Source organism: Poecilia reticulata, chromosome 16 (genome assembly GCF_904066995.2).
Source record: "Poecilia reticulata chromosome 16, P_reticulata-male-v2, whole genome shotgun sequence".
NCBI classification, from domain to species: domain Eukaryota; kingdom Metazoa; phylum Chordata; class Actinopteri; order Cyprinodontiformes; family Poeciliidae; genus Poecilia; species Poecilia reticulata.
In genome coordinates, this window is record NC_088845.1 from 6,058,892 (window position 1) to 6,071,247 (window position 12,356).

At 38.9% G+C, this 12,356-nt stretch overlaps 1 protein-coding gene across 2 annotated transcripts; it reads left to right on the forward strand.

The window, feature by feature from the left end:
- The first annotated feature begins 290 nt into the window (after positions 1-290).
- Positions 291-5,761, forward strand: arl4aa (ADP-ribosylation factor-like 4aa). 2 transcript variants are annotated; one of them, XM_008430947.3, is made up of 2 exons: positions 291-446; positions 3,810-5,761. In XM_008430947.3, the coding sequence occupies exon 2, from the start codon at positions 3,912-3,914 to the stop codon at positions 4,512-4,514; it is 603 nt and encodes a 200-aa protein (XP_008429169.1). In that variant the 5' UTR covers positions 291-446; positions 3,810-3,911; the 3' UTR covers positions 4,515-5,761. The 2 variants fall into 2 exon arrangements, with proteins under 2 accessions (XP_008429169.1, XP_008429168.1); XM_008430946.3 differs by lacking the exon at positions 291-446 and adding an exon at positions 662-1,094.
- The last annotated feature ends 6,595 nt before the right edge of the window (positions 5,762-12,356 follow it).

Consider the following 12,356-nt stretch of genomic DNA (forward strand, 5'->3'; position numbering starts at 1 on the left):
ATTGTATTATGTAAAGCACTTTAAACTGTCTTGCTGCTGCAATGTACAATAGAAATAAACTCAACTTGACTTAAACCCCTAGGAAAGATTAGTTTTTCTTCTTTTTTTTCTATTACCACAACAAAGCAATAAACTTAGTGGACAGGGTGGTATAATCCCCAGCTTGTTTAGTTCTTATATTGTGTCTGGAAGAAAAGAGAAACACATGCAGGTTACGCAACTCGGTGGCTAGCAGCCAGAGTGTTGATTCCTCTGAGGGGCTTTGGAGAGTGTGGCGGTGTTTCCTGCTTTCTGACCAATCATTTTAAACAAAAACATGCGGGGATAAGCGGGGCGGCGCTGTTCCTGCAAACAACACACAGTGAATGTGGCCTCTCTCATACACACACACACACAGGCAAGGCAAAGCAGGGAAAACACGACGATTCTCCACGCCAAAGCAAACGGTAGGTTTACTCTCACGTTTGTGTCTCCGGTCGCAGTTAGCTTAGCTGTCCCGGTAGCATTTTTCCAGATCGTTTTTTTGTCTAAAACACCAAAATAGGTTGGCTTGAATGCCGTGTTTATATGCGTATTTTAGTTATCTTGTGTATCTTGGCTCTAACGAGCGTTAAACATAGTGACAAGCTTCGTATTTTTGTTGTAAATGTCTTCAAACTAGATCTATGGGTGTGTAGAATGAAATGGTGTGCCGAGCATTCTGGGCAACAGGTGATCCCGTGTTCCCAGGCGTAGAACGTGAGTGGCAGTAGTTTCAGCCAATCAGCGGACAGAGATAGGATCCCAGGAGCCAATCAGATTTGTCCGCAGTGCCCGTGTGGGTGTTGCCCTAGCCGGACAGGATACAGAAGGAGTAGCAGTGGTGTCATCAGCCATTGATCCACACGGGGCGCGGAGGAGAAGCAGCCAGCCAGGGAGGGTGGTGCTTTGCTGTTGTTAGGAGGATTTTTTTTTTTCCGCCTTCGTTGCTGTGAAAATAAGAGGAAGTACGCCGTGAGCTGGATTTCAGATCGAGTAGACGACAGAAGAACTCACATCTCAGCTCGGAGAGGATTAGATTGAATATTTTAACCACAGAGGACTCTCACTGAGAGGTAAGGGAGTGCTGCATCAAAAAAAAAAAAAAAAAAAGAAGCTTTTTTTGTGTGTGTAAATTTCCTGAAAACCGGGGTGTGTTGGGTGAAAATGTAACTCTAATTACACCCAGATTCATTTTCAAATTGTACAGTATATTTCCTAAGAAAATGCAGCTGGTAGCTTAAATATAGTGTTACAAAGACAAAGTAGGACAAATGAAAGATTTATGCCATTCTATTACTAATAATCTTTGTTTTAATCTTTGCATTCCAAACAGGCAGGGGAATTACAAATCTGGAAGAAAATCCTACAAGCTATTGTTTTTTTCCAAAAACACTTGTGTAATATTTGTCCATATTACAAATTTTAATAATAAACGACTTCATTATTTTAAACCATTGGTTTTAAATTTTTTTAAAAATATATTTTTCTAAAAAATGCAACACATTATAAATGTGTAGTTTCATAAAATGTCACTCACGTTAATTTTGGTTTGATCAGGGCTCATAACAGGCCATTTTTATTAAGAGTTGTCTAATCAATTATTAGAAATGGGCTGCCATTTCTGGAAGAAATGCTGAATTAAACAAAATTATATGTGACATTTCTGCATTGGAATAAAGGGATAAGTAGAAATGAAGTGGCTTGTTTAGGATACAAATTAAAGGGTTAAGCTTTTAGCAGATTTTTCTAGCATGAGTAATACAACAACATTTCCTTATAGTAGGCATGAATGTTATATATTTCTTTAAGTTGGAGGAAATGCCTGAAAAACTCAGGTACAAGAAGACCAAAAGTATGAAACTGTAAAATCTCGATGGATTTCATCATTTGGCTTTTCTTGGAAAAGTTTGTTGGTTTTTGCTGCCTGCTTAATATCAGGTGCAGTGCTGCCCCAACAGGTCATTTGTATAAATTTAACACCAGTTTTAGTTACAAATCCACCAATGTAGCTCATAAATTGATCAAATTTCACCACTTTACACTAGTAGTGGGTTCTAATCTCCACCCTTAGTCATGATATGGCTACTTAAAATGGCATTTGACTCAAACATCTTCTGATCTTAAAATGCTACATTGTAGCTAAGCGAAATTTTAGTGACGTTGCCAAAAAATAAAATAAGTTAATGGTAAGAGTAGAAATAAAATCCTTCAACTATACCTATAATTACCTGCAGTAATTATGATATTTCAACATGTGGACACCCCTTCATGCCAGTAAAAGTAATTTGGAGCGAACTCCCGTTTTAGAAGCCATCAACTGGGCAATAATCCTGTATTTCCTTTTGATGGCTTTGAAAAGACATTTAATCAGAAGTTTGTAAGTGATTAGTTTGTAAATGAAGTAGACCCGTACCAATTTGTGATTTTGTAAAAGTATGGCCTGTTTAAAGCAAATTTTCTCTTTTTTCACCATTATTCTAAATATTCTACTTTCTGGTTGAAATTCAAATGTGTTTATAGTTGGGGGGGGGGGAACAAAGACGTTCTTGACCAGTCAAACCACCTACCTCTATCTCTGCATATGATAAAAGTAAATTCTTGGGATATTTTTGCACAAAATGAATCTGAATTATTTTTTAACACTTTATTGACAGTGAATCAAGATACTTCTGAGTCATTTCCTCAGTTGAAACTTCACCACCGAAGAGTGTTGTTTTGTGGCGTGTTCTTAGTTTTTTAAAATTTAAGTCGGTGAATTATTGGTCACATTTTTAAAGCTTAATTCTGTCAAATCCAGCCGGTGCGCCTCTGATGAAGTCATGCATGCTCGACTAGACTAGACATGCTGAGGTTTCCTGGCAAACTAACGACAGTTGCCATCAGAGTTCAGTGAAACTCTGCAGGGTTTACAGTGAGAATATGTTTTTAGATCCAACATGCTTTCTTATTGAATGCATTGAATCAGATCAGGACTCCAAATGCAAACAGACTGTTAGCTTTAAATGAAACCGTTTTATAAGTAGTAACAAACATACTGTGGTATTTCCACTCAGAAATCATTAAAGAAGAGTGGAACTTTTGGGAGAGGGGCTTCTAAACACTTAAAGTTTAACATAAATGATATGAAGAAAGAAATGATTGCAAATGGATGTACATAAATATTCTAAAAATATCTCACCCGTCAATGAGATACTGAGACTTTTTTTTATTTTGTCAGATAAATCTAAACTTTTTGGTGGTATTTTTTGCTCTTGTCGTCCATGTAAGTGACTAATAAATCATATAAACTTTAAATTCTAATGAACATTTAACAATGGAACTGAAAGACATTTTAAATATCCAAAATAAATAAACAAAACAGAAACGGTAAACAAAATAAATTATGAAGTCTCTGTAAACAAAATTGTCATTAAAAAAAAGGCTAGTTGAGACCAAAGTACCAAATTGAAGACTTTTGTCATCCAGCTTTTGGTAAAAAGAAAAAAATGATAAATCATGCAAAAGGAAATTATTGAGCTCATTTTAATTTACCATGAGTTTAGCTGATTTATTGCTTATTGCAACAGGCGCACAAGGAAATCTGTCCATTGTGGCTCTGACCACAAGCTGGAAAACCAAAATCTGATCCTAATCACACAGAGATTAACTGTGATTTAACAATTATTCCTCCTTTGGTTAATGTCGGATCCAATGTCTTCAGTTCGGTTAGGCTCAGACTAGAAAAGCAGCATCGTTACCTTTTGAATTCTGTCTTTTGCACCAAAATAACGCAGAGAATTTAATTTCAGGTAATTCCTGCTGCGTTTTCGGACTATAAAGGCCTGTGAGGATTACTTCCGGATCGCCTTTCGTGAACCTCGTTGGTTTCCTGTTTCTCCCGATGTGGAACGATGGGGAATGGACTGTCTGAACAGCCGAAGTTTTCCTCCAACATGTCTTTCTTCCAGTCCTTTCACATCGCCATTCTTGGACTAGACTCTGCCGGAAAGACGACGGTGTTGTACAGACTGCAGTTCAACGAGTTTGTGAACACTGTGCCGACCAAAGGCTTCAACTCGGAGAAGGTGAAAGTGTCCCTGGGCAGAAACCGGGCTGTCACCTTCCACTTCTGGGACGTTGGGGGTCAGGAGAAGCTCCGCCCCCTGTGGAAGTCGTACACGCGATGCACGGACGGCATCATATTCGTGGTGGACTCTGCAGATGCGGAGCGCATGGAGGAGGCCAAGACCGAGCTGCATAAGATCGCCAAAAGCTCTGAGAACCAGGGCGTCCCGGTGCTGGTGGTGGCCAACAAGCAGGACTTGAGGGTGTCGCTGGCGCAGGGCGAGATCGAGAAGCTGCTGGCGCTGAAGGAGCTGGGCCCCGCCACGCCCTGGCACCTGCAGGCCTGCTGCGCCATCATCGGGGAGGGACTCCGAGATGGCCTGGACGAACTCTACAAGATGATCCAGAAGAGGAGAAAAATGCTTCGCCAGCAGAAGAAGAAGAGATAAACTCATAAACTGCAAAAACGGCAAATCTTACAAAGTATCTTCTTGTCTAGTTTCTAGTTCAAATATCTGAGTGCACTTGAATTAAGACACTGCTAACGTAAAAGTAACTTACCAGGAGATATAGAAGCTTGTTTTAAGTAAATAATTTCTTGATGTTGACGAAAAAAGTACTAGCTCCATTGGCAGATTGTTTCACTTAGAACATTGGGAAATTGTCCTGTATAAGTGACAGTTTCCCCAATTGTCACTTTTTATAATTGGGGGATTTGGTAGTAAATTTAATGCCAGTTTCCGTTGGCATTAACGGAAACTGTAAATTTATCTACCAGTGGAACTAGCACTTTTTCACCAATATTAAGGAATTATTAGCTTAAAACAAGCTCCTACATCTTGTTCAATGGATACTTACAAGTTAGTTTTGTCTTATTTCAAGTGTAATAAGATATTTGCACTATAAAATAGACCAAAACTGCCCTGTCAGATTTGGTGTTTTTACAGGATAACAAAATGAGATTTTTTTCCCCTTGCTGTTATATTATGAAGGAACTATTGCCCCCAGACCCCCCCTGAGTGGATTTCCAGTTTCACTGCAGGTTCATATTCACTGGGCTGAGTTTTATTAGTCCAAAGGTGAGCTTTAGGATTCCCAGTCGTGGTCGGATGTCAACGTTGTTGATCAGGAAGTGAAGGTGAAGAATAACAGTAGGAGGAGGTGAAGGTTTCAGACATGTGTAGATGTGTTTTATAGCGGAACTACGCAGCACTGAAGGTTTGGGGTCTGGAAAGGTGATTGAAAATGCTTAAAGGATGCTACGTGATTTCAAACGGCTGGTTTTCATCCAATATTACCAAAAATAATTCAAGGCTTTGACTCGTTGAAGGGGGGACAAAAAAAGAGATTGCACACGAGAGGCAGTTGTATTTAATTGGTTCAAATATTGTTATATCTTGTAAAGTTTTTTTCTTCCACACTGGATTTTTTTTTTTGTTGTTTTGTAAAAGAAAAGTATTATGAATTATTACAGTATCATCTGATTGTTTGCTGTCTTTATCTAGATTTTTAAAAATGCACTTTAGATCTTCACCTTTTCTGGAGTTTACAGATTAAAAACGGATCATATTGTGTTTCGACTTTTATAGATATATTTGGACAGAAAATGCTAATGTACAGTAGTTTTTTCCACACTGGCTGACATCAGACGATATATATGCATTATGTTTTGCTAAATAAAGTATGTTTGAAGCAATGCTGGAGTGGTTGGTAATACTTTAATCCAAGATTCAAGACCTTGGTATGCGTTGCCAGGGAAAAAATGAAAAGAGGAGCAACTAAAACCAGTTCCTTTGGAGGAGCGGCTGATGTTGCAGGACAAGTTGTTCTGCGGCTCATTCACGTGACTCTTCAAAACAAAATTCATGTTCAGTCAAGCTATAACCTCTAATTTTCACTTTGCAAACTTGCCTTTGGTTTCATTTTATGCAGCCTGGATACTAATTGCACTGACAGATGAACACGCCCAAAAACAGGGTGTGTTTTAATGACTGCAGGAAGATTATAGATAGAAGATTATAACATGTCTTCCTGCAGGTTTTCAGTTCAAAAACATCACAGAGCGTCTGTTTATGAGCCTTCAAATAAGGCAAAACAAAAAGAAAAGATGTGTCAAGCTATGGTGGATACAAAGGCTTAACAACTTAAATAACCAAACTTGTGAAAAGCCTTTTCATCTCCTTGCCTGTAAGGGGCGCTACACCAAGAACTCCTGAAGGAAACGACATCAGAATCTCCGAAGAAGACTTTCTTCTTCACACAATGTTAAAAATGGAGTGGTCTCAGATTTTAGTGGTAGTAGAATTTCTTTTGTCTGTAAAAAAACAAAAAAAAAACATGAATCATTTCTCTGACTAGCACTAGACTCATTCGTTTGCTTTGATTGTATTTACCCAGAATGCCCTGTGCTATAGTCCGCTTCCTGCTTTTGGAGCTGTCTCCAATCCGCTTTGCAAACACATATGCATTCAAACCACACCAGACTTCACTTGGATTAAGGGTAACCAACGCAAAAATAATCAACCCGTGTTTTATTTTGGTGGGTCAAACTGACCGCACACTTTAAGTTCCGGGTCAGAGGTGGTTACTACCGTCGCTGTGGCTAGCTGCTTGTGCTAGGCTTTTTCCAAAATCGCAGATGTCAACAATTAACACAGCCGAAGGATTATATTGTGTGTTTTCTGGCAACCACTTGATGGTGAGTCGTTTATTTTACATACTTTGTTTTTTTTTTTTATAGAAATGCGGTAGCGACACGCCCACTCAAAAACCATGTAATGATGACTAAAAAATGGTCTTAAAGATTAAAAGATCATTATCTTTTTGTTCATTTTGTGGCCGAATAGAAGATAGATCCTCAAAGTATTAAATAAGCCCTTTGAGTTCTGTACATTTGTCCTTTTAGGATACTTTTCATTGATTTTGTAGACGGCCTATAGAACTCTGGAATTAGTTCATTTATTTTAAGTTGTTTTTATTAGTGTTACATAAGCCTGTCACAAAAAACACATTTTCCTGGACGATAGATTGTCCCAGAATTTATTGCAATAAATGATAATGTTGTTTTGGGACCATTTTCCAGTAATACAATGGTAATGGTGGCATAACGATGTGAGAACACAACAAATAAAATGAATTATAAAGTCTCTGTATACAAAATTATCCAGCTGAGACCAAAGCAGCAGACTGAAGACTTTTTATCATCCAGTTTTTTTGTAGAAAGAGTGAAAAGAGAAAAAACGATAAATCATGTAAATGGAAATTGTTAAGCTTGTTTTAATTTATCATGCAATTAATTGATTTATTGTTTATAGTGACAAGCCTAGGAGGACCAAAGTTCGCTTTTTTGGTCCATCAGAGTTGGATTACGCATTCACACCTCCACAAGCTAACCGACTTTTTAGGCAAATCAACTAGCTCTCCGTGGTTTTCCTGAGACTTTAACTGAACTGTTTATGACATAATGACATAAATCATGTTGTGTGAATTCAGGCAAAGTCGGTAATTTGATTAGGGCTGAAACGATTCCTCGAGTGATTCGAGTACCTCGATTATTAAAATTCCTCGAGGAAAATTGACCTGCCTCGAAGCTTCGTTAATTTATGTTTTATCATTTAGCGCACTGTGTTTCATTATTTGCATTGCGCGGAGCTCTGACTTCCGCCTCTGAGTTGTTGACGGAAGCTATGTGTTGGCGGCATAACGTCCAATCTTCAAGTTCAGCCCGCGGGGATTTTACTGATTGGTAATAATTCCGGGTTTTCATCGTTTTTGTGGGACCAATAAACATCCTTAAAATGACCGGCGCGATACCGGGAGTTCGGCAGCCTTTCTGCTCCGGAGCTGCTGGTTGAACGGCGGGAAGAAGCTGAGGAGGATTTATACAGGTGAGCGGAGAGACTGAACACGGCGGGCGGCTGAGGGTTGATGCTTACAGGGTAAGAGCAGCTTTACGGACGAACCGCACAATAAACTTATATCATCCCGGTCTGAACAAACGGGAGGCGGAACATGGCTGGTAGATGAGTTTCTGAACGGAGGAGCCGTAAATATCCCGTATTGCTCCCCCCTCTCCAAAAAAGTAACTGGTAGGGAAGCTCAAATGTGGAAAAAATAGACTGATGTTCATATCCGACAGTAACACTGGTGTTATGGAAGATTTACCAATATTTTATTTCATAATTGTTTTTATCCGATTACTCGATTAATCGTAAGAAAAATCTATAGATTACTCGATTACTAAAATAATCGTTTACAACAGCCCTAAATTTGATCCCCACATCTGGCTGTTTCCAACTGTTGTAAATACGGCCGTCTATGAGCCCCAACCAGGTGTGTTACCTTCACAGACAAATTAGCTCGACTCTAACAAGTAGAAACCAATTGTTAGTGGTTTCTAGTAACCAAAACCAAGTTGGCAAAACCAAGTTTTGCCAACTTGGTTTTGCCCAAGTTGGAAAAACCAACTTGGGAAATCAACTTCGGTCGCTCACTTCCGACGTCCATCATGGCGCCTGGAATGGCGTAGTTGCAAAGGGTCAATAGAATCAAAAATAGTTTCCCTTTATTTTTAATCCCGTTGAACAAGTTGTTAGCCAAATCAAAGGTGCTAAAGATTCTGAAATTATTTTCTTTTGTTATTTTTACGTCATAGAAATCTGACATCTGTACAGAGGTATGTAGTTTTTTTTTATTATTATTATTTCCACTGCCTATGAGCTGGAGGGTGTTGTTAGTCTGCAGGCCAAGCCCAGTGGAACAGGCTGGGGCAGGACATTGCAGAGAAGGCAGCATGTCTGAGTATTTTTGGATTACAGTTGGATATGTGACTCTATGCATTAACACCACTTGTTTTTGCATCCCTTTGAAATAATTAAGCCTAACAAAGCAGCTGCTTGTCTAAAATAGCACTATGATGCAGGCGGATAATTCACGTTACCTCACCGCAAATATATGAGACAATTAAATGCTATGATTAACAAGATCTTTGCTTATTGTGACTGTCTCTAAAAGGAGATGAGTAAACTTCAGAATAGAAAACATTGTCCTCTCCTCCTGTTTGAAAGCACAAAACAAAAAGTTTCACACCAAAACAGGAATGGTAATAGTCCCCTGACCAGGTGCGTCTTGCCCAACTTGTTTGCCGAGGAAGGAAACCTTTAAGAGCAAGGCATTCCCTCTGTTTCCCCGTCTCTGCCCACTGCACTCTCTTTCCTTAACGTGTGTCCTGTCCTGCTTTGTGCACGCAGCACTCAGCTCATTGGTTTTCTGCCAAGGCACTCACCAGGGGATCGTTGTCAGAGAGCACAGTTCCTCCCTTGGGTTTTGTTGTTGCTGACATGGTTTAATGTAATGCAGCTTAAATCACATTTTGCTTTTTCTGACCTTTTGCCCCTTCTTGTTATTCTTGAAGTGTTCAGGAAATGTTTATTAGAGCAACTTCAGGCTGTTTCTTTTTGACGTGATACGAGGCTCTTTAAAGTGTTTCTTCACACCTCTTTGCTGCATTTCTTTGGAATTGGGGTTGTGCCACTGCTAGCCTGGGGGCATATTTGACTTTGGCAGTTATTTCGTTGAGTCGGATTGAGTACGACTCCATGCGTCAAGCACAACATGTTCTGATACGGCGTTACAAGGTGGGCGGAGCTGCTGGGACTTCACGTTTTCTCAGAACCTTCTGAGTTTTCTCTTAAGGATATCTTGGTTGTGTTGCCCAGCATGGTCGCACCCCTTAAACAGTTTAAGATAGAAACTCCTTATCATGCAGTCCCTTCGACATGCCACTGCTCATTTATTACCTCATGTCTTTTTTTTTTTTACTTTTTTTTTAAAAGTTTGTTTATAGAACACTTAAGTTTTTCTCTCATTATGAACAAGGAAATGGTTATAAATCCTCTGCTGTTGTTAGGAAGAGGCTAATTACAACTGGAATTAAATTGAAATGCATTCTTGTTGTAGCCAATAAGAACTCAGAAAGAAGCATTTACTGTTTAAGAGTTCTTAATTGCAGTATTTGTGCATTTATTTTTAAAGGCACAGTATTATTTTATAGAACAGGGGTGGGCAATCCTGGTCCTGGAGGGCTGATGTCCTGCTACTCTTAGATGTCTACATGGTCCAACACACTTGAATCCAACAGGTGAATCACCTCCTCAGTGCAGTCGGTTCTCCAGAATCCTGCTAACGACCTCATTATTTGACTCAGGTGTGTTGAAGTAGAGACACATCTAAGAGTTGCAGGAGACCGGGCCCTCCAGGCCTGGAGTTGCCCAAACCCTGTTATAGAACAATCAAGCAATTGTTACTTCTGGCTATAAAAATGCTTTATTTTTATAGCTGTTAAATTGTTTAGAGTGCTTGTGTTTAATAAATGTTTTCACGTAAACTGTTGCTTATCGGCTAATTGGAAACAATGTCTGAAAGTTTGCTTAGTGTGTTTTAATGGCAGCATAAAAATATTGGGAGCAAAATATTCAGTTTTTGTGAAAGACTACATATGTCAAATTTGACTTTGCAGTTTGTCGCCTTGGAATTGGGCCTCTGTCTCTTTAAGAAGCTCCTACTCTTTCCGACACTCTGCCTTCAGGGATAGTTCATCCTGATACACAGAGATTTAATTTGTACTAAGATGCTAAAACACAATATTTCAAATCAAAGTGGAAGTTGTTGTGTGATTAGTTACTCAGCTGCTGTCAACAATAGACTGTTAATGGTGAGGTGAATGCTTTAAGATGAACACTTGACGTCTGTGACTGAGGCTTTTATTTTGGCGTAAGACAGGAAGTAGTTCTAGAGTAAACTGTTGCTTAATGGTTAATTGGAAGCATAATATGTGAAAGTTTGTTTAGTGTGAATATTTCTTTGCAAAACATTCAGAGTTTCTGTGAAAGACTATTATAAAATATTTGTAAGATTTTAAAAGTAGTCATAATTTGAAGTTTAAAGCTGTCAAAGTTAATCTATTGATGATCAAGTTATCAATAGATTGATGTATTTGTGTTGCAAACATAGCTTTTCTCAAATAACTTTCTGGGGAAGTACAACGCCCCTTTTATACCCTTATTCCTGTTAAATATGATGATGTTCTGCTTTCAGCTGATGAAAATATTTAAGATTCAAATATTAATCAAATGAGTTGGTCGTTTATTGGTCTGTTACTCAGTTGTAATGGTCAGCCATCCAAACTGTGTGGAGCTGATCTACGCTAATCGATGCTAGTGCTAAAGGTCTGTTTGTTTTGATTCTGACCTGTTTGCTTTAGCCTGCAGGAACCACTGCAGGTAAGATGTTAACTGCTTATAACTTCTCCATAGAGCCCATCTTCTGTAAGATTTATTGTTACAGTTGTTATTCATATTAACTTTTATTAGTCATTTGTCATAGCTGGATTGTTTTCTTTGTCCATAAAAAGTAGAACATATTTCCTTCTTTAAAGGCAAGATTTATGCAAGATAATCAACACAAAGTTATTTATTGTTTTTAATAAGGACAGTTTGTCTCGTTAACTTTAAAGTTAACAGGACTCGTAAAAAACTTTGAAGTTTTTTACAAGTTGAGACAAACCCAACTTTGAAAACAAATCGTACTTGAGACGGGACATTTAAATAACTTGTTGAGAAATTAGGTCAAAACCCACGAACAATTGCAGGGATGTGAAGGTGTTTCTGAGTATTTTTTCTCTAAACCCGTTGGGTGGACATTTAGGACTCCCAGCTTCACTGCCTTACTAAGACCTGTGTGAAATCAGATATTTTCTTTTGGAACCAGAGTTTGTGCACATATGGGACTAACCAAAATCCTTCTCGTAAAAGAGGCAGCATAATCTTAAATGCATACCATGAGGTTTTTGTGTTGCCTGCGTGTCACTCCCCTCTTCATTTCCCCATAAACGCATCTCCAGGGGGTTCTGTTAATTTGCCGGGTTTCCAGATTTTATCCCATCTCGTAAAAAAAAGTGTGCAGTATGTGCACACTTGAAGCGTGATTATTATGCAAGGTTGTCATGATGGGATTCATTTTTCTCCCTGCAGTCTGTTGAGAGCTGGTGGCCTATTTACATGTGAATTCCTCCGGCAGCCCTGCTGAAAGTAGAAAACGGGGCCACCTGCAAGGGGAGAGGGGGAGGAAGAGGAGGGAGGCGCTGAAGAAGTGTACTCCTGTTTCTATAGTGTGTGGAGAAGTCTGTTTTATTAATCCACAGGCTGCAGGAGGGAGCGAAAAAGAAAACTCTGCTGAAGTAAATAAATTTAATCTTACATTTAAATCATTTAGTAGCAGTCAGAGGTGGGCAG

Bases quoted from the DNA above. Each gene is read 5' to 3' on its own strand.
- arl4aa (XM_008430947.3), top strand. From the start codon at position 3,912: ATGGGGAATGGACTGTCTGAACAGCCGAAGTTTTCCTCCAACATGTCT.